The 22,118-nt window shown below is 46.4% G+C and overlaps 1 protein-coding gene across 1 annotated transcript; it reads right to left on the bottom strand.

Annotated features, from left to right (window-relative positions):
• Nucleotides 1–464: 464 nt before the first annotated feature.
• NDFIP1 (Nedd4 family interacting protein 1) lies at nt 465–19,099 on the bottom strand. The gene is made up of 8 exons (XM_075103002.1): nt 18,896–19,099; nt 8,966–9,053; nt 7,652–7,782; nt 6,788–6,875; nt 6,469–6,593; nt 4,524–4,590; nt 3,799–3,904; nt 465–1,470 (listed from the first exon to the last, which is right to left on the bottom strand). Exons 1-7 carry the CDS (start codon nt 18,932–18,934, stop codon nt 3,801–3,803), a joined length of 642 nt encoding a protein of 213 aa, XP_074959103.1. The 5' UTR covers nt 18,935–19,099; the 3' UTR covers nt 465–1,470; nt 3,799–3,800.
• Nucleotides 19,100–22,118: the final 3,019 nt, after the last annotated feature.

Below are 22,118 nucleotides of genomic sequence, written 5' to 3'. Positions count from 1 at the left end.
CCCCAATGCTACAGATTTTGCCTTGCAGGATAAACTTAATAATTCTCTCTGTGTATGCTTATTCTTGTTTAAAAAGGAAGGCTCCGTGTAACCTCCATCTGTCTGTGTCAGCCCCGACCGCTTGTTTCTGAGGAGTACACGTCTGAGGAGTTCTGCCATGAACCAAAACCACCAACAAACCGTTTCACGAGGCAGATAAGTTACGTACGTGAGACTAAGAAAAACCCGGCACAGCCCCAAAAGTGGATGGAATCGCTGTTTCCTGACCTGCCAGGCTGGCACCGAAGACTGCCGCAAGGTTTGAAAACTTGGTTACAGACAGGAAGGGACACCTTGAAGCGGAGACGTGTGTTCCACCGTCTGTGGGAAAGTAACGGAACTCCCACAGATAACCTGCATTTGTAATCAAGAACCAGGTGCAATAAAGCATAGAAACTAAATTAAACACTGCTATCCAGCAAAAATTGCTACATAAGTGACATTTATTAATGTTCTGCTATATTTACAGTTTTAACATAGTAAAACTCCAAAGTGAGTTACCACTTGGCAGAAAGCACAGAAGTGCACATTAAATCTACATTTATAACGCATCGTAGTCTCTGCTAACACAAATTATAAAAGCAAGAATTACAGGTGTGTTAGGAATCTGTTCAAAAGTCCCAAGCGAAAGGGAAAAAGAAAGAAAAAGGCCTTTGTTTTGCAAGGTAATTTTTCATACAAAGTTGCAACGTGATCTTTCATTTTTACACTACCAATGTGTACCGTGAAAACCCCTATATAGTCCAAAAAGTAGGTAGTATGAAAGTAAAGGATACTAGAACATTTAGAATATAGGCTATTAAAAAAATTAATACTTGTGCCACCTTCAAAACACCACTCTCTCCCAGTCACGCCTCCAGAATCTGCACCGCAAAGAGCCCTTCTCCCTTCGGGCACAGCCAGCACCGGCGCTGTCGGAGCTAAGCAGCAGCGAGGCGTGTAACCGAAGCCGTGCCGTCACTTCAGCTTCCGAGGTCACCCCTTCGGGCCGCCAGCACCGCGCAGGCTGCACAGGACAGAGCAGAGTCCAAACCCGCTCCCGGGACGGAGGAGGAAATAAAGCAAGCCTGTCCCCTGCTGGCTCCGGGGGCAGGGCTCATGCTACCAAATCACTACAGGAACTATCTCTAGAAGGCTTTATTAGCACGTCACAGACTCGACTGCAATAGCTTTTTCAAACATTAGCCACTAATGATTCAATGATTACAGAATTCTGCATTAATTATTAAAATTTTACACCTAGAAACAAATAGAAAGAAATGCTTCTCCTTAGTTGGTTGTGTTTTTTTTTTTCCAACAGTACTTTTATTTATTTTAAAGCAGATGATTATTTTGTCTTCTGCTCCAGAGTCTTGATTCACTTCCTGCAGGTGCCCTGTTGCTTCTTGGGGGCGAATTCACTAACGCAGGAAGGCGTTTGCCAGAAAACATCTGTTCGGAGAAGGATATTGAATATTGAAACTATAGTTAGATCGTTATTTTGGTTAACAGAAGGATGTAGTTCACAAAGAGCGCAGGATGTCTAAAGGCTCATAAAGCATCTCAGTACACAATGACGCGACTCTAGCAAAACACTCAGTAGTTCTGTGGATATTTTACAGCTCTGAGGAGTTAAAATTCCTTCGGGGAAAACAGACGTCAAATCAGACGGTGCTCGTAGGAACACCGGCGTGAAAACATGCAGGTGCATGAAATTACCCTGCATTTGCACTACGAGAATGAAATTTGACTCAGTCTTTGGTTGCTGCATCCACCAGGGATGATGACTCTGGTGTCTTTCCATCAAGTGTTCTAGCAGGAAGGAGGCAGCAGCTCTCGCGAGGTGTCTCTTCCAGCCCTGCCAGCCAGGGCCGCTTAAACCTGCGCTGCGACACAGGCCACTCGCGCTCGTCCTACAGCTCGCGTAGGCTGCTGGGGCACCGCCAAGGATAACGCCCATCACTAGCACACGCCGACTGAACAGTCGGCACCGAGCTTGCCGTCAGACACATTTTCACCAGTTATTATTTTCTGGTTCGCGCTAGTTGTTCCTCTCCTCCTCCCCTCCTCGTTTTTGAAAAATTATCCCTGATCTAAAATGATGATTCACCGTGCCCTTTTCATTATGCCCTACAGAGGAAATCTAATCTTAAGAACAATAATCCACTGAGAATCCAAGCCTTTTGTGGTTTCCCTACTCAGAATTTAGGATTAAAGATTTATTTTCAGGGGCAGTGTCAAAGTTGCATTATTCAGAAATTATTCTGGACATTTATCTCAATGTATCTAAGGGAGAGAGTGCTTTTTCAAAGCTTTAAAATGACAAAAAAAACCCCAAACAAATAAATAAAAATTTAAAAAACCTCTGCACCTCCATCCCCACAAGCAAGGAGCCAAGCAAGGTCTCTAACACTGTAATTTCAAATTGCAAACATAGGAAAAGCCTGTGCAACAAGAAACCACGCAGTTCCTTTAATAAATGAAAAATTCAGTTTCAGTAAAGAAGCAAAATTCTAAAAATTGTTGAGTGAGAACAAAGTACAGATGATAAAGCTGACGCTTAAGCGCTCGCGCTACGTGACCACGCAACTGGGGGAAATAAACCCTCTGGTGATTCAGCAGGAATTTGAGAGGATATTACAAATCCTGGAGGAGGTCATAAACCGTAACGTTGTTAAACAGAACTGAAACACTTAAATAAATTGACTGAACTATTTTTACACACTATCACCAGTGGAAAACTCAGGCTGGAAAACACTGCACAATGCCCGTTTTGTGCAGCGTGTTCTCATTACAGGGTAGAAACGAAGCAGAATCTTACGCAATTTGCAGTTTCTAATAAAAGGAAAGTGCATTTGGAAAAACCAAGCCTCGGTTTCAAAACCTGAACAATTTAATCACCCCCAATTTAAGGCTGGGGTTTGCTTGGTTTCTTTGTACCACTGTTGCAGCTGCAATCGCTTCAACCCTGTCTTGGGGAAATCTAGTGTTGTTACGATATTTCTAAAGGGAGCATCATGTTGCACTGGCCATCTGGGAGCAACCTATTACAGGATTTCCTTTCCCTCACGGAGGGACAGTTAATGCAAGGCCATTATCTGCTGTAAGCAGGAAATTATGCTAGAAGGCTTCGACTACTTAAGCCTCCTTCTTTAAAGTCCCGCTCAGAAGGCAGCAAGGCTAATGTTCAGCCCTAAAGCGAAAGACTTTCAGGCATTAAGGTTTCTGAAAGATGTTCAGGCAGGACAGTGTGTTCCAAGTATGTGGGAGGGGTTTTCAAAGAGCAAAGGTGTGCAAGAGTTTAATTTCTTCAGGAACTTGGCAGAAAAATCAAGCAGCACACAAAATGCAGACAAATTGTTCTTTCTGGGACATAAGCCAAAGGCACTGGCACAACCTTCTAAAAACATTTTGTGACCTTTACTCGTGTTTAGGACACACCAAGTGCTTCAGGCATGCTATTTATTCTGAAAGACACACCTGCCAAGTACAGTGCAATACCAAGGGGCAGAGGTTCTGTTCTTACAATTCAAGTTATGCAATCTAATGAATATAAAATTCCTCAAAGCAATATCTCGGGAAGAAATGTCAAGTATTCCTCTGCTCCCCACCAAATCAGTCCGGACTCTGAACAGACAGGAGCCGCGTATGGGATACCAAGAAACAACTGGTTTCTGCTGCCTTCTGCTCTAAAAATATTCCAGCAAAGCCTAGCCTAAAAGAGTCACTAAACAGTGTTAGAAACACAACAGAACAAATTCAGGAAAGCAGAACGTTTACCTTTAGTAAATAAAGAGAACTCTGGTTCTGGGGAGAGTGGAAAAGGTATCTGGCATCTTCCTAACCTTTGCATAATTAATAAATCCTCTGAGAAACAGCAGAAAACCTAGATGGAAGAAACACATTAGTCCAGTTAACACAGGTGTGGTTCTTCAGTTAGAGAGGGAGCAGTTCAACTCACCGTTACTAGTGTGGAGGGACCTACGGTGCTGGGATGCACAGGAGCTGATTTAATACAAGTATTTTTTTGGTACCAATGACATCTAATCTTTCAGTTTCAGGCAATCTCAGAAACAAACTTTCCTTAGCCCATCATAAAACTTTTGACTCCAAATGAGATCCAGTCACTTCCAAAGGGGAGGGGGGGTGGGTGGGGTGTGGAAGGAGAAAAAAGACAGACCACAACCCAGTCTTCCGTTTAAGACACAAGAACAGATACAACATCAGTTACTACGAAGACAAGCATTGTTATCTTCTTTACTCCTTCTGGATGATAAATAGGATGTGCCACCAAGAAATGACAACAAAAGGACAGTGTTTATGTGTACCTTTAAAATGCAGGTGGCATCCAGTAAGAGGAGGAGTACTCTGGGGGGCTGCGTTTCAGTTTTACATCCATACACCCGTATTTTAACAGCCAGTAAAGCTATGCTCACAAAAGCTCCAACTGCACTTTACAGAGTTTTAAGCAGCCACTCCCTCTTCCCCCCAGAACAAACACTCACCTAGTACGAGGAAGACCCACCAAAGCCAATACTGGCCATCAAAGTAACCAGGAAAATAGGTGGAGAACTAAAGGGAGAAAAAAAAACGAAAAAGGAAAAAAAAGAAACCAGTTAGAGCACATGGCAGTTTCTGAACCCAAATCTATCCTCACCAATCTCAGCAGTAACCAGATCAAGCCCGCTGCATACAAGGGAGCTTGTAGGATGCTACATTTCATCAACCACACAAACTGCAGGGAACAAGCTACCTCCACAAACTTTCATTTCAGGTTTTTCTACGCGTGTCAGACCAACTCTAACCAAGGGGAATGGAACAGATTCAACACCCAGCCATAAACTCTTGCAATCAGTGTAGCAGAAAGACACTACACTGAGCAAATACTCCTATTTCTCCTATTTTCCCTGACATCTTTGATGCTTATAAAGCACAGTTGCAGTTTCTGAAAGGGAAGACCAGGCTTGCAGCAGCGCATTATGCTAATTACACTGTAAAACTGGGTAGTATGGCCAACAAAAGTACAGTTTACAAAGAAATCCCAGATCTCTGGAATCCTCTGACACAATTTTCTACTGGGAGAACTACTGCCTATTGAATGAAAGGCACTGACACTATTATAGCACTGAAGTTCACTATGTCAGTGCTAAATACAGTATAAATTTGTTTGTTTTCATTTTATTCACATTTTAAAACCTAACGAAAGGGAAGCTTGTTATCAAAGCTTCAGTCAAATCCACAGTTAAGGTCACCTCTTTGTCACACCTCTTAATCCAGCAAATAGTTCTTAACACCACTGTTACAAGATGACCCCAAAAATCTTAACTTTCTACAGAAAAACTGAACATGCTGTATTTACAAATTACAATTTCTAGCCCAAAGAGATTGGGTACGAAGAGACAGCCCCAACACTAATGCTCTCTACTTCTACTTATGCACAGCTAATGAGATGTTTTGCCTGAAATTCAGAATTTGGCCCGGGACGTCTGTGTGCCGTTTTCACAGGCACCCTCTTTTCACAGGCTCCAAATAAAGCTTTTCTGATGTCTTCTCACAGTCTCTCAAAAAAATAGTTTGACTTTTTTTTTCCCGTTCCTTCCAGCATCAGTACATCTATATCCTTCCCCCACCATCCCAAAAGGTTTCTCTTTCTCTCCCTCCACGTTTTAAAAATACATCAGCTTTACTTGCTTCTGGAGGCAGAGGCAGGGGCACCCAGGCTCCTGTAATACAAACCAGTTCGGATCAGCCACCCGCTTCCATTCCCCGTGTGATCTGGTGGAAGGGAGCCCAGTGGGTGTTTTAACAGCCTGAATATGCCTAGAGTTTATATGGAAATAAAACAAAACAGAAAAGCATGCGTCCTCCTGATCCCCTGCTGCTTGTGCCGCAGGCACGTCGCACCAGAGGGCACCAGCGGGCTTCTCCCATCCATGTGACAAAGCGGTGGCTGCCTCTTCTTCCCCCAGCAAAAAGCAAACCTCACACCTCCTGATTTTTAAGTCCCTATTTCCCTCTCCTCACCAACTATCCCACATTTTACAGAATTTAATTTTTTTTCTTCTCCAGAGGAGCACCTAAGGAACATCGTGCTGGCGAGGAACATCCCTGTGCTGATGGCAGGCCTTGCTTTGTCTGGATAAATGCTTTACAAAGGTCAGATCTTTGTTACTGCTCAACACACAAACACCTTTTGATCCAACACAGTGGCTCTGTCAGAAAGCACCATACTTGGCTGTGCAACCTTTATTCTCTTTTATTACAATAGTAATTCCAGGATATAAACAGGACAGAATGATGATGAAGTTCTGTCCCAGTGAATAAGGGGCTCAAAATCTATCTGGTTATAAAAATCTAAATTTATGACTAACTTCAGAATAAGTGAGATTAAAATGAGCTAGGGAAATAAAGTACCAGTGCCTATGCATGGTTTTGCACTACACAACTTACCCTGACAATGAGGATCCACTTAATAAGAGACAGACCGAACCCAGAAATGGCCCCGTATCGTCCTGCAGCTGAAGTAGTCAGGCAGAAAGACAGGAAAAATCCAATCCAGTTGAAGAGGAATGCCACTGAGAAAGCAGGAGAAAAGCAGCAGGTCAGGCCCTCTTTATATTCCAATTAAAAAAAAAACAAAAACCAAAAACACAACCATAAAACCCTTGCACACAGGTTTTTCCTGGTGCTACGTAAACGTAAGTGTGAAAATAACTCTAGCTATTTTAGGTCACTGCCTGGAAAAAAGTAACTTCCATCATGTACTTACTGAAGAAAGTTAGCATGAAAATGCCATCATTTCCTATCCTCAGCTGGTCGGTGTCGTCAAAGTCATCCCGTGTCACAAATTCGTCATCCTGCAAATCAAAGGGAGGCAAGACGTGGGCGAATTTTAAGTCATTCCAGTTCATACAGCAATTGCAGTTCTGCACGTGCCTCTTCAAGAAAGGGCCAGAAAACTCTACAGCCCTCAAAAAGCAGTGTACAAGGGAGGGATACAAAACGCTTCGCTCACGTTTAATGAAAGCCCCCCCATGGGGCAGGGGTGGAATCCTAAACCTCAAAAGGCTACAAATGCAAGCAGGAAAAATTCCTGCTTCTCATCCTGAGATGATGCAGAGCATGAAATACTAAATCAGCAGCGATACATTATTTTTTTAATGATAGTCAAGATCCAGCGTGTTCTTGTTCTCACTGTAAAGAATTCCTCTACTCATAAAAAAAAATTAAACTTATCATCTCAGCAAGGAATTTGGCTTCTATGAAGAAGTACAATGAGCCGCGGACATCTAATGCTAGCAGGGGTGGAAGAAGGGGTTGAACAAGAGAGAATGTTGAAAAAAAAAAACAAAAAGAAATTAAAAAATGAAAAAAATAATTATTCTGACAGTGGTTTTGTCACCCTTGTAGCAGCTACACTGACCTCTGGAAAAGCCAACTAAGTAAGTGGCAGGAGTATCAAGGGGGAGGGGAGGAAATAAAATTAGTCACAGAACTCTTGGGAGTGTGTGCTATCGCCACCCAGGAAAGCTTAAAAAGAAAAAAAAAAACCCAAGTCATGACACTTGCAGGAGTTAAACCAGAAATTCTACAGAAGAAATGTGAAGGGCAACAGCCGGGCAAGTGCACTCACCCTTCCAGGAACCAAGGGAATTGTGGCTTCAGCCTTGGTTCTCTCTGCCTCATCATAACTAGGCAGTGTTGTGGCCACGTTGTAAGATGGAGGCTTAGGAAATCCTGACTCATCCTTGTAATCAAAATAAGCTGCAAAAAAAAAAAGTTATACAGAAGGTAACTTGTCAGTTCCTTAAGAACACTGTGTTGGGAATGAGAAGCCTTTCAGATGACTTCAGAAGACCCCGATATCCCGGACTGCTGAAGCCCCCTTCCTACCCTTCCTAGCCTCTTGCCACCCCAAAACAGAAAGTGAAAAACACGGGAGCACCTTATCTAATACAAAGTAATACTCAGAGCACTACTTCAACATGCCTGGCTGTACTTATTTTTAAAACAATGATGCATGCTGCGTCTCTCCTGACTTCAATAAACAGAAGTAGTCATATTTCAAGTCCAAGTGGTTTGAGTGAGTCAAAGAAGGATCACTGCAAGCCTCAGGCCACTAGTACCAATTTTTCCACAGAGGCTCCAAATTGTTTTCTGATGGAGGGGAAAAGGATTGGAACAAAAATCCAACATAGCATTTCTGAGCCCCAGTTGCCAAGACACGCTAAGGGACCAGAGCTAACGGGACATCTCGACCGTTCGTGTGCCACGGCAGGACACACAATAGGCAGCTTGAGAAACACAATATTCCAACTTCGGTGCAAAGCTTGCTGGCTGTTTCAGAGACTGACAGACTGTTGCATTTGATTCACAGATCTCATTTGGACAACTGACTATGAAAGTTCTGGGCCAAAAAAAAGCAAAAAACAATGAGAAGATTTACCTAAGCCAAAATACTCTGATATATAACCAACACAAAACAAGATGTTTTGCTAAAAGTTATTAGCGAGATACATGACAGTATGATGATTCAGAAGTATAACCCTTATGACCAAGTCCTCAGTTACTGAAAACTGCAGAAAGAGTGAATTCTCTAATCCCTTTTAAGTAACAAGTCCTTTTTGGAAGGAGCACAGCATCATCCGAATGACAGATCATGAGAGGGGAATCACAAATCCTCACAGCGCTTTGATTTTAACTGTCTTCAATCTACTAAGAACACTGTGAAATGTAACTTGAACACCACTTGATGGGATGACATCAGATGAATGTAGCCAAAATGTATCTTCTAAACCACAGGGAACAATAGCCTCTTTGGATCGATTCTGATCCTTTCCAGCCTTAGTAAGGATGCTGCAATGCCATCCATCAATAAGGAGAACAATTAAGGAGGTAAGAACGAACAACAGAGGAGACCTAGCTATTTCCTTTCAGTTAAATGTACCTGTATTCTCCGCAGAAATGCTGCTGTAAGGTGGAGGCGCATCATTCACCACCGGTGCAGCCTCGCCTGGCTCCTCTTCATTCTGCAGCTGAACACACCCACACACAAGAGACGTTAACGGGGTTTCCAAAGTTGTGTGAAATTACCCCTGTACTTTTAATCGTACACAACAGACTATTCTGGAAGAAGACTGTTCTACGGCACCAGGGGACATTCGAGCAGCCTCTCAGCTTCCCTCCGAAGCACTCCCACTTGAAATGATCAATAAACCATCTCAGTGTTAATGTGTTTTTAAATCATATCCTCACACACCTGGATTTTGACAAGGCACAGCATATACCTTTCCAGTACCTTTCCACTTCCCTGGCACTTCCTCAGATTCCCCAGCTCACACTGCTTAGGAGCTGCAGTTACATCTCTTTTAGTCGAGGAAATAGCAGGAGATACCCAACAGAAGACTCCATTACTGCCTGTGGCTTTGCTAAGGAAGGTTTTTTTCCTGGATACGTTACATAATGATACACGTAAGTATGAATCTTGCCATTTCCCTTCAACCTTTCACACTGTGTGACTGAAAAGGATATCGTTTATTTTGTGCACTGTGCTTCCCACTGGCTCTGTATAAATAACCACACAGCTTATCAAATACGCAGTGTCACTTGCACGAAGCAGGTATGCAAACGCAGGCTTTGATCAGAGACGCTGACAACAGCGGGCCAGAAGCGTTCAAAGCAGAACGCGCCAGGAAGGAATTTACAGATCAGCTGCCATCTAATTTTTTTTTCTTCTTTCCATTTCTCATCATCTCATCGACATCGAAACTGAGGTTTTATGCAGAAAGACAACCCATTTCAAAAAAGCACCTTGGGACTGAACCACATGCCTGAAAAGAGAGGTGCCACCCTCTTTTGTAATCACCGCTAAGCAGTAGCAACCCTGCAACCTCTCCCTTAACACCTTCTTGAACCACCCCTCCTGCACACCCCTGATAATACTCTTGAAGCCATCCAGGACATATTGCTTTCTCTTCTTTGGAGAGATGTGTTGCCATTCAAGTCCTTCCCAAGCATTTAATGCGGGGGGGGGGGGGGGCGAGGATATGTTCTTATTTTAATTGTATACCTTATCAGGAAAGGAAAAAAAAAAAGAAAATCAGCTCATACTTCTAAATGAAGGTCTTGTTTTATACATAACTGTTCTGCGCCTCGGGCTTTTATTCCTTTTGCTGCCTAGGACCGAAGATGAGACTACATCCATGTCCTCTGTGACAGTCAAAGCCAAAACTTTTTCCGATGTTTTAAGTGCAATTCACCAAACCTTCGCATCCAAACCACAGCTGCACGTCTGAGCTGTGAGACATCCGAGTCCTACAGGCTTGCTGAGAAGAGCACAGCTTGGTTTATTTTCTCCGCCATGAACCGCACGGCCGCACACCTCTGCTGGCTGCACAGCCGCGAGCGTGCACAGGACGAGTGACTGCACTCGTGGGTCACTGCGCTGTGGCCAGACACAATGTCCACTTTGTGGCTTCCCACCTCCTCGGCACAGAGGCTGCCCCCTCCCCACCCTGCCGGCACAGCTGATGTGGCGGAGCTCCCCGCGCCAGCTATAGCAAAGAGATTTTAAATCCACCTGCTGTTAGCGGAGTTTAACTAAGGAAGGCTTAAATGACTTGGGTTAGCAGGTGACAACATGAGCGGTTCTGCTGGCAGGTCAAAGGAGTCGGCCAAGAGGGGGAAAGGGAAAGAAATGACACTGGAGAAAATTCAGCAGCACTGTCACCCAGTCCAGCTGCACCAAAACAACAGACCATGACAGAAGCAGGACTTTCACCATCAGAGGAAGATCACCTTGCTACTCTAACAGCGAGCCTCCACTCGCTCCCCACTTACATCTTCTAGACAGGAGAAGTGGGAAAAAGAGGGAGCTGGTCAGCCCCAAGCTTTCACTCCCCCCACAGCACAAAGCTGAACCACCTGTGAAGAAGAAGAAATTAAGTGATTCAGATGAAAATTTAATCCGTATGACACCGAGAGCACCTCTTAGGACGGATGCTGTGGCTGTCAGCAGGAGACACCCAAAACACTGGCCCCCAGCCAGACATGAACCGCACCAAATGAACCTGCTTCCACACCCAGGAGCGAGGACGCAGCGAGGGGAACGCAGGGCGGAGGCAGCAGGTACCTGCCACGATGGCTGCAGCTTTAATTAGCCTCAGGGCGCTGAGCAATTAACACAATAAGCTGCAGCAGCTCCTACAACAGCAACGCATCTTCGTCTTTTTCAAACCAGCTAACTCAGCATGAGCCCCTACCAAGGAACAAAAATGCCTTATTTTATAAACCCCATGGAGCTCAGTCATTAGAAGAAAATGCAAACTAACTTGTGAAGTAATTGCCTATTAAAATAAGCTTTAAAAACAAAAGAGAGCACTGCTGCAGAAATTCACGAGCAGCCTGCACACAGCATGAGAGGGGCAACCTGAGAGATAATCCAGCAAAATGCAGAATCAAACCAGTTGATTCAGTGTCTCCCAGCTCTCTAGCCTATGAATTTTCAGGAAATGCTCCACCATGCTTATTTTCAGTCTACCTATGAAAATTCAACACTTCTACACTTTTTTTCTTCCGCCTATACAAGACCTAGTCCATTAATGAAGGAGGAAAGGCTCAGACATCCTAGGGACACTCTGGACACCGCATGCCCTGCATCACCTGCTCTCCTAGCGAGGGGCTGGCAGAAATTAAAACCCTGATATTCCTAAGAAAGAAGACATATACACCCTAAAAGTACAAACACCAAGGAGGGCGAAAAGGAAAGCGCGAGGTGGGACAGCACTGCAAGAGGTGAACCAAAAGCGGACACAGACAGTTGAGTGCAATATTAATCCTACGGCTCAAATTCTTACGATGTTCTTCTTTCAACAGTAGAAAGAAATACATATTCTTACAACTACCTCGTGTGGGAGAAAGCAAGATGAACTCGCTGCTAGCTTCAAACCATTACAGTTCAGGTAATGACACAAAAAAACGTAGTTACTTTTTAAAGTTGAGCTACAGGCTGTAGGAGGTATGCAGTTATAGAAACCAGATTTTTCTTCTAATGGACAAGGTAGACAAATGCCTCCCAGCCTTTTTAATGATTCCAGGCATCTAAAATTCAACTAAGTGCTTATTAGCAAAGCAGTAAGGGTTCATGTGACAGGAAGAATGAGTCATCAGGTCTCACATGGCCCGGCGCTGCGGCACTGCCCTCGCCCTGCGAGCTCCGTCTGCCCCGTGCAGCACCGCGCACCCGCGAGGAGGAAGGCTGCGCTACTCGGGCTTGCGGGCGAGTGTCCCTCGGGCACTGCTGAGAGCCTTCAGGACCCGGAGAACCTGATTAGAGCAGCGTTTGGCTGCAGTTTCTTCTGCTGCGGCTGTGGGTTATTCTTTCGTTCGAGTCTCTGATGGATTTTAGCTTTTAAAGCATGACTCTTGTATTAGTGGCCTTAAAAAAAATGGACAGTCTTTACAGCAACGCATACAGTTATTAAAGCAACAGTTTGGGTGTGATTTTTTGCTAAAAAAACAGAAAGTTGCCTGACAGAATGGGATGAGACCCAGGGACATTTATTTTCCAAAAAACACCATCAGAAGCTTAGCTCTGAGCAAGACATCGCCTCCGTCTGCCACTTCCCCCTGCTTGAGACCCGCCACATGTAAATACACGCAGCGCAGTAGCATTAAAGTTCAAAACTTGCAAAACATTTTGAAATATTCCCACGTAAATTTTGAAGAAAGGTTTTCTGATAAATATATTTGTTAATTCTTCCAAATTTTCTAGACTTAGCACATGGTTGCTGACAGTTTTGGATCATTTTTTTAACCTCCCCTTGCCCAAAGTCCTTAGGCTACATGGAAATATTCTTTATACCTAAATCAGGATTACTACAAGCTTCACCTTAGCAATATATCATCAGGAATATATAAACTCAGCAGTATATCATAAATGTTTACTGCATCTCAGTTTTTATTTTATGTTCTGGCATGCAATGTAGAAGTCCCAGAGGAATCCTAGAATTAAGATAACCCTTATCAGATCTCATTTTTGTTGCTGCTATGGTTTCTGTGAGATTTCAGAAAGGCAGATATTTAGGCTAATGACAGAAAGAAAATATTTTTTAAAAAGGTGACAGGATTGATTTTTTCCATAACAATGAAATCATAACCTTTGCAAGCCAAATCTTGGGGGGGGGAAGTGTATCACTACTAAATTTGAGAGTACTCCAGCAAGGCAACAGCCTGCCCACAAAAAGGTTACACTTCACTCCCCCTGCAACACCCCTTAGTTTTCTCCTTCTGTATCTTTGGCCTTTTGGAAACAAATGAAAGTTTCTGCCAACTCTGAAGGAAAAGAGAATTATTTTTATTCACTTACACTTCACTTTAAACATACTCTGATTGGAAATCCTGACTGTCGCCCAATGCTGTTGCAGACTTCTATAACTTAATATCAGCTTATTAGTCAGCAGGAATAATGCTAAGCTATGAGACAAGCCAACCCCCGTGCATCAGCCCTCTCCTTGACGAGCAAATAACTGTTTTCTCTCGTAGGCACTTCCACTTCATTTAACTGACAGCAAGTGACAGCGCTGAACGGCGTGCCTACCCCAGCCACCTGCGCTCGGGCACGCCACGGCGCGGCTCTCAGGCGATGAGCTTGGCAGTCGCGCTGTCCAAGCAAACCCTCCCTCCGGCTTCTCCCTGCACCGGGAGATGCTGATGCTCCTGCCCGAGCCTCACCCCGGGGAACACAGCCCAGCTCTGGGAAGCGACCTCCCGAGGTCTCTGCCAACCTGAGCTGCTCCTTCGTTTTAATAAAGGACTGAAAACCGTGCCTCCACTCCTCCTCCCCAAAAATGCTTTTCCTTTTCCAGCCGGACCAGCTCCCTGCCACACCGTGCGCACACACCTGCGCCCACGCAGCGGCACGCAGGGAACAAGGACCAGAAAGCAGCGGGAGCATCCACCCGAAGGGTACGTTTGCAACCCCCCTCCCAGCCAACAAGGTAAAAACCACAAATCTAATCATCTTTTTGGTCCATCCAAACACAACCTCTGCTCACAAGGATGTTGTTCTTCACCGACTCACCGCAGTTAATGGCCTGACAACATGGAAATACACCTTGTCCTGGGCAACGCGCTGATCTAATTCCCTCGCCTCTGTTCAAACAGGGAATTATACTGGTTGGGCTAGACCGTAAACAAGCACTTGGGCCAGCACAAACCTGTGCAGACAGACTGTCCCTTAGGTTTCAGTGTTCCGGGTCTTAATACGGAAGAAGTAGGTTTTAATCTTAAGATAGCTGTAATTAAATTTCAAACTCTTAACAAAGCCTAAGGCCTTACTGTAATATTTAGCATCACATTAACCTTTTTTCTGGACATTAAGATGTCACAGAAGTAACTCAAGATCTTCTGAGCATTTTAAAATATCACCTTTTTAAAATTGTTTTAATGAAGAATATTCAGTATCTTCGATGAAAAAAAAAATCCCATTGTACCACCATATATCAAATTTGGCTATCTCACAAGAACAGGCAGAAACAGAATGGAGGGGTTACATCTTAATATTGAATTTTTCCTATTAGTCCCAATGATGAAGAATCAGAATTCATACACACACACATATATACACGACTTTCAGTATGGCTCCTTTTAAAACACGATGCCAAGCCCCCATAAAGAGCTGCCACATCTCCCGTGAGCCACGTAACAACCCAAAGACCTGAGGGACTGTTCCTACATCTGCTTCCCAGACGGGGCTACTGACCCCCGCGCTGAATTTCAGCGATGGGAGAAAAGTCTCCAAAGAAGCCCAAGGAAGATCCTAACACAATCCTGATACCTGAGGTAATACTTTTTAAAAAAAAAAAACTTTGCATGCAAGGCTATTTTCTGCTGTTACACAAGCTACGTGACGATACCGGACCTCCACTGTTTCACAGCATTTCCCAAGTCCTTTGAGTTTTAGAGGTGGAATCTATTTTTGTTCTATAATTACTTTTTCACACAGAATCACTAAAACCTTGCAAACTCACCTGACGGGTGCCATTGCCTACCGCAGCGGGTGTTTCAGCACCTAACAGGGAGACCCCAGTCACCTGAACACAGACTGGGCTGGACATCAGGCAGCTTCAAAGCGTGTGGCCCCCATCAGCTGCAGCAGAATGTAAGGGCAGCGGCTGTGCAAGAGACGTGACTTTACCCTCCAACTTATTTTTTTTTAATCTTTACTGTTACATCAATGGACACCTCCTATTCTACTTATGCAGAAAGAATAAAAAATGTGATAACAACCTACCCTGGAAATTTCCTCGCCATTCTTATCAGCTGCACATACCTTTAGCAAAGCAAGCACATCTTCTGCAGGCTGCCAGTACCCTGCTGAGGAAACGAATACCCACTGACATCACTAATTCCAATTGCTGACATTAAAAAATAGGATATATTCTCATCTTTCAGTTTAAATCTGCGTGCCCGCTTCAACTAAAATAATTAAATACAAGCGTAAGGTAACCACAAGGTGACAACTGACATCTGCCTCCCTATTTCACTCAAGCCCTCCCAGATATTAAGTAAGCACTGTGGTTCTTCATGGATTTAAACTGTATTCACAACATATCTTCAGCAATATACTTCCTCTACAATTACACTGTACAAAAACCAAACAAATGGAAAAATCTTTCTTCCTTATGTTTCCCATGGACGCCTCCCCTTCCAAAATGATTCATGATCCATGTAAGCCTTCAACAAGTGGAACAGGAAAAAATACCACTTAAAAAGGAATACGTCGTCATTATTTAACACACTCACCGTTTTCTAGGTGGGTTTACATTACTCATATACATCACATATTACTTCCAACTGCCTCAAGTAAAAAGCATGCCTCAGTTAGCATACAGTGTAAATAAATCTATTAAAAGACCAGCTATTTTTTCCAGCTAGTTTCTATTCTAAGGACGAAATACAGTTCTGCCACTAAACGCACAACCCAGGTGTTATACTCAAAAGGCCTTAAACCACCTAATCCTAACCACATCTCTGCACATCTTTCCCAAAGGCAAGTCTAAACGGCAACAGCCTCCCAATGTCCCCTTCTGGGGCACAGCACCGCCCGGAATAACGATGCCAGGGCATGCTGCAGCCTCCCTTCCTCCCAAACCTCTCCCATTCCCACTTCCAACAAGCACAGCCCGGTCACCCGGCCTGCAGAGGAACCAAAACCAGCGGTCTGCCCCGGTCACCCTGCCCGGCTCCCGACAGAAAGGGGCCAGGGGAAGCCAAGATCTTTTTTCTGGAGTTTTAGCGTTATTCTTCATCGAGCTGCACTTCCTCGCTATATTAGATCAGAGTGCCACATCATCCAGAGGCGTCACCACAGGCTATTTTTTATCGGATTATCTAACGCCTGAACAAAGCACAGGGGCCAGAAAGTTAGCTTTAGAAAATAAATCGTATGCCATCCATTGTACATCCCTTTAACACCACACGTATTGGCGAACGGGCACTGGTTGCGAGTTTGCAGTGAAGGAGGCCGCTGGGGGCACACGGCCCACCGCCCCATCTGCAGGGTGGCGTGGGCTGAGGAGCAAGGCAGAAGAAGAAACACAGAGGTTTCAAACTCGATTATCAATTATCCTCATTAACTACCACCTTTTTTCCTGAAAATACACACACTCAGGGAATCCTACAAGTATTTTACACATTCAAATAGTGCCCACACCTCAACAGCGCTGCTCCTACACACAGGCTGATATACCAACACCAATTCCAGGGGCAGGGGTTACACGACCCCGGCATGCCTGGATGGCACATCGCATTTAGCTGTACCAGAACCACCTCGTTTTGTGTTAAACTCCACTAATGCATTACCCCTCTCCCCCCTCAAAAAAAACAATTATCAATGTTTAAAATTCTCAGTTCTCCTCCACTGGCTGATAATCCAGTAATTTAAAGATAAATGAGCTTGTTCTGAATTTCTACAGGCTACCTCTGCTCACTGGATCCTGCACTCAGCTCTAGCCCTTACAGTCAGCAATTCACTACAAGCCTTCCTTCGCTGGCACGTGCTACGTTCATTAATTGTACATTCATAAACACAATAAGTTTCAATGTATGGAAAAAAACTTGACACATTCAACGCTCAAGAGACTCTCCCACCCTCTCATCCCTTCTAAATACCAACTCTGCATCTTTAGATCCACAGCTTGCAGGGGGTTTGGGAGCAACGCAAGCATTAGGGGCCGGTTCAGCAACAACGCGCTTCACAACAATGTGAATTCCAAGGTTCTGGCAGAGGGCGAGGGGAAAAAAAGCAATTTCTAAGCAGCTACACAAAAGTAGATACATTTATAGGTGAGTTTCCGATTCTGCACTCCAGTTAGAGCAGTCGTTTTCGTGGGGCCTCCGTTATCTGTTTGTCTTTAGCAGTATAAATCCATCAGGGCACAGCCTGCCTCCCTATCCTCTGCAGTACCATGCCGTTACGCTCTACAGCAACAGCTGGGCCTGCTTTATGTCTGTTGGACGCTCGCAGGATCTGGCGAAACAACAGCTTTGCACATTTCTCTTTAAGGAAACCAGGATTCTGCTTATCGGTCGGGTACAGAGCCACTGAAGAGCGACGCAATAGTGTCCTTCAGCACATTTTGTCACCCACCTCCACAGGCTCAAGGCAACGGGACACGAAGCTTGATCGCTTTGTAAAAGACATTTGGGAAGGCGTTTGTCAGGATCAACACCATCGGCAGGGCTCTGACGGGAAAGGCGATGGGTGAAGAGACCTGGTTACCTCTACCTACCCTTCCCAAAAACAACAGTACGGAGATTTGTCTTCATAAGTGAACACATCTGTTTTGCACAGAACAAAAAAAAAGCGCCTGAGTTTTACTTAACTTTTACATTTCTAATATGTGAAAACAGAGATCTCCAGCAGTCATGACGAGACCCCATCCCAATGGCAAGGTGCATCTCGTATTCTGAGGAGAGCGAGCCTACCCACGCTGAGACTGCTACCAAGGCAAAGCCGTAACCCAGCGATTTCCTGTACGAAACTCGGATAAGCAGGAGAGCATTCTGTACCGTCTTGAGGGATTTCTCTCCCTGACTTTAAGTAATGAAGTCTCCACACCTGCACCTCGGAAACGTGGGTGAGCCAGATCACACAGTGGGACCGAACCGACCCTGACCCCTTTCCAAGAGGCTGATGCTCCTGACAAAACACGTCCTCTCCGCCAGGAGGCAGGGATGGAAGAACAACCCCAAATCTACACGGCAGCTCCTTAAGGACAGCCTCTGGCCTACGGGGATTCCAACCTGAGCCAGAGAGGACCACAGATAGAACATGAAATAAAATTAATGCTAATCTCAAGACGGTGCAGAACAAGCTTGCTCCTCGGAGGAGCCCACCCCAGGTCCGCTGACCTGCGGGCTGGAACCGAGAGGCCACGGAGCAGGGGCCGGAGAGGAGCGGGACGGGCGGGGACAGCACCCCCTCCCCGCACAAGGTCGCCCCGGCCCCTCCGCCGCGCTCCGGGCCGCGGCCGGCCCCGCGGAGAGGCCGGGGGCAGCCCCAAAGCTCCGCAGCCCGCCCGGGCCCAGCGGCCCCGATCTCCCGTCCTCCCGGTGGGACAGCGGCCCCCGCAGGCCCGGCCCAGGCCTAGGCCCGGCCGAGCCGCCCCGGGAGACGCCCGGGCCTGGGCTGAGGCGCCGCCCGGCTCCCCGGGGACAGGGCGGGGAAGGGGGGGGGGGGGGGGGGGAGGCGGCGGCGGCACCCCCGGCCCCTCAGCGCGGGGGCGGCGGGTCCCCGCCCGACCCCGGGCTCCGTCCGTCCCCTCCCCGCCCCGGCGCGGCCTGCGGCGCCGCGGCGCTCGCCGGCCCCCCTCACCTGCTGGTAGCGGCCGCTGCTGGGCTCGGCGGCCGCCATGGCGCTCGGCGGGGCGAGGGCGAGCGGGCGGCGGGGCGGGGACGGCGGGGCACCGGGACGGGCTCGGCGGCGGCGCTGCCCGGCCGCCTCCCGACGGGCGCTGCGGAGGCGGGGGCGGCGGCTGCCGGGTCGTTCCTCGCTGCGGGCTTCGCTCCCGCCCTCCGCCCGTCACGCTCGGCCGCGCCCGCCTCCCGCCCCGCCCGCCGGGCCGGGCGCCGCGTCCTGCCGCCAGCGGGGCCGCCCGGGGCAGCGCTCGGCGGCGGCGGGGTGGCCCCGGGCTGTCTCCGCTGGTGGCCGGAGGGTGACCAAGGGCAGCCCCGAGCCAGCGGCGTGTACCCCGCTCCGGGCCGAGATGGGTGGGTGCGTCTGCGGGACTCACTGCACCCCTGCCCGGGAGCAGGGGGGTGGGCCAGCAGCACGTTCCCTGGCATTTTGCGGGAGCTGAACTACGTGTATATTATGAAGCTTCACGTATTCCGAGTGAAAGCTTCCACAGAAAGAGTTAAAAAACCCCAGGGAGTCAGAAACTTGATGTAGACCCATGTCGAAAAGCAACACTGCCTCAGCGAGGACCCACCAGCACTGACAGACGCCAGAGCCATCCCAAGCCACGTTAACCAAGCCTTGGTCACATGCACCCACCGCCTGTCCCCATCACCAACGCCTGTCCCCGTCACCATCGTCTATCCCCATTACCATCGCCTGTCCCCGTCACCATTGCCTGTTCCCATCATCATCACTTGTCCCCATCGCCTGTCCCTGTCCCCATCGCCTGTCCCTGTCCCCATCGCCTGTCCCTGTCACCATTGCCTGTTCCCATCACCATCACCTATCCCTGTCACCATTGCCTATCCCTGTCCCCATCGCCTGTCCTCATCACCATCGCCTGTCCCCGTCACCAACACCGCACCGTGCCCGCACAGGCAGCGAAGAGGCCTGTGATGTGCTGCACTGCAGCTTGAGCAAACACGAGACGTTGGCCAACTCCAAAAAGCACTGTCAGATCTTTAACATCCACGCAAAGCAGATGGCGTCACAGATTCAAAATCTCATTCCAAGAGAAGCACGTGCAGGAAACCACGCAGAGAGAGAAGTTTGTTTATTCAGAGAGTTTGTGCATTGAACGTTACATTGGTGAAGAGGCTTCCCAGCTTGTGTAACCTTCATTTTCTACATGCGCAGTTCAGCTATAGTCAGGCTCATACAAAACCACCCACATCAATCCCTAATGCTGATGAGACTTATATATATCAGCTTTAGGATGAGGAAGGCTGAATCAGCCCCGCTGGGATTCCAAGCTGCAAATTCAGAGGGTCGCAAGCGTTTAAACCTCAGGGCATGGTTTTGGACTGCTCACTCAGTCATAAATACAAGCCTTAATGCTCGTTATTCAGTTCCATTATCAAGTTGGACTTTTTTTTCCTGCATTCTCTTTCTGCAGGAGTAGATAGTTCACCCTTGTCTTAGTGAGATGAATGAACGTCACAGTTCTCACGTCAAAGGAGAGGCAGGAATTGTCAGGGATTTTTGCCAGGAATAACCTCAAAGAGTGACTCCTGAGGAGTGCTGGAGACATGAGGAGGATGCGGGTTTCTTGCAACGCAGATACCTTTGAAGGAGTTGGAACGAGAGCTGCAGGCACTCACAGACTCTCTGGTTTCACCTCTCCACAAGATTCACAATTTGCACTAAGAACCCCTCCTGCAGTAAGAAGCTGTCCTGATGACACACACAGATTTACTTGCCATTGAGGTGGGATTATATCCCTAAGTAAGGCTGCAGCTAGAGTGATAATTAGCTATACGCTGATTGACTTGGACATCGTAGAGACTAAAATAAGAGGCAGTTTGCACATGTCCTCAGAAAAGATGCTGCGAAGTATCCTGAAGGAATGGTGAAACAGTTTGTGTTCAGCCATTTTGGGGCCAGCTGGAGGCAAATCACTGCCCAGCCAGGCTATCGAGTCTGACAAGACTAATTCAGGAGGGGTAACGGCAAGCTCTTCCAGCTGCTTTCTGTGTATTTATTTTATTTTTGTAGAAGGAGAAGCTCTGTAGAGAGATGATGCTGTGGCAGGGCATGACTGGTTCTCCTTTCATTTCCTACATGGCTTAGGCAAATCACTTCATGCCTCTCTGTTTTTTGATATTTCCTCCAGTGCAAAATGTCTGTTCTCCCAAGAGACGTTCTGAAGCTTGAAGTCATTGCTTTTTAGTGACTTCCGCGCGGGATGTGCTGTGCAAGTATTTGAAAGTAATTAGTATTACAGAATTGCAGTACGGCGAGTCTTCTGAAACCCTAGTGCTGTACAAGTGTTCCTTTAATTATTGTGTATGGCTGAGCAATGAAGGCAACACTTTGAATCTACAATTTGTAATAAATATAGAACTCTAAAAGCTCAATAATAAACCTCAAAGGCAGGGCATTTTAAAGCTAGACTAATAAGAAATAAGCAGGACATTTAAACTAGATCTCTCTTCTAATCTTGTACTGATAAATGACCCAATTAGGAAAAAAGCAAAGACGAAACGTTCACGTAAGCTAATGGGCCAAATGGTAGCTGTGAAGCTCTCCACTTTAATAGCTTAATTACAGGCAAGCAGGCTGCAACTGGCAGGTTAGGAAGAAGAAAAGTGATGGTGAAGTGTTGTTCACTAAAAGGCTGCATTATCCAGCCATTGGCAATGCTGGGCTCAAGGAAGATGGAAACTTTATTACGAGTCTGATCCAAAGACCACTGGTATCAAGAAAAACTTCACCATGCCGCCCACAAAACCTCGACAGAGTGCTGTGAGCCTGGCTGGGAGCTCAGCAGCTGCTGTCCGCTTGGTTCCTTTGGTCCCAGTGGCTGCTTGTAGTGTTCACTGATTGTACATTTACACTCTTATTGAAAAAACTTTTCTGTCATCAACTCTAAACACCAAAGTGAGCAGTATTCCCATGCCCACAGAGGCATCCAGACTTAATATGCAAGAAGTGGAATCATAGGGTTTGGATATACATATATGTCATGTCTTGTTTTCACACTGTGGAATAACATCCTGAATTCTAGTTGTGTAATAAAGCTGAAGAGATTTGTTAAGGATTAATAAATGCTGTCTTAACAGGTGTTCCTCCCCAAAACATCGTGTGAGATTTCTGCGACTGTGAAAATGTAAAGAAAGGAAAAGCAGCAGGAGGTGGG

This window comes from Phalacrocorax aristotelis, chromosome 8, assembly GCF_949628215.1.
Source record: "Phalacrocorax aristotelis chromosome 8, bGulAri2.1, whole genome shotgun sequence".
In the NCBI taxonomy this organism is placed as follows: domain Eukaryota; kingdom Metazoa; phylum Chordata; class Aves; order Suliformes; family Phalacrocoracidae; genus Phalacrocorax; species Phalacrocorax aristotelis.
Note: the sequence above shows the minus strand (reverse complement) of the source record. Positions and strands in the feature narration are given on the sequence as shown.

Excerpts from the sequence above, each read along its gene's own strand:
- NDFIP1 (XM_075103002.1), bottom strand. The coding sequence starts at position 18,934 with ATGGCGGCCGCCGAGCCCAGCAGCGGCCGCTACCAGCAG. Across the intron at positions 7,783-8,965 it reads CATTTCTGCGGAGAATACAG|CTTATTTTGATTACAAGGAT; the intron begins GTACATTTAACT and ends TTTTTTTTGCAG. Across the intron at positions 3,905-4,523 it reads GTGGGTCTTCCTCGTACTAG|GTTTTCTGCTGTTTCTCAGA; the intron begins GTGAGTGTTTGT and ends TCTTCCATCTAG.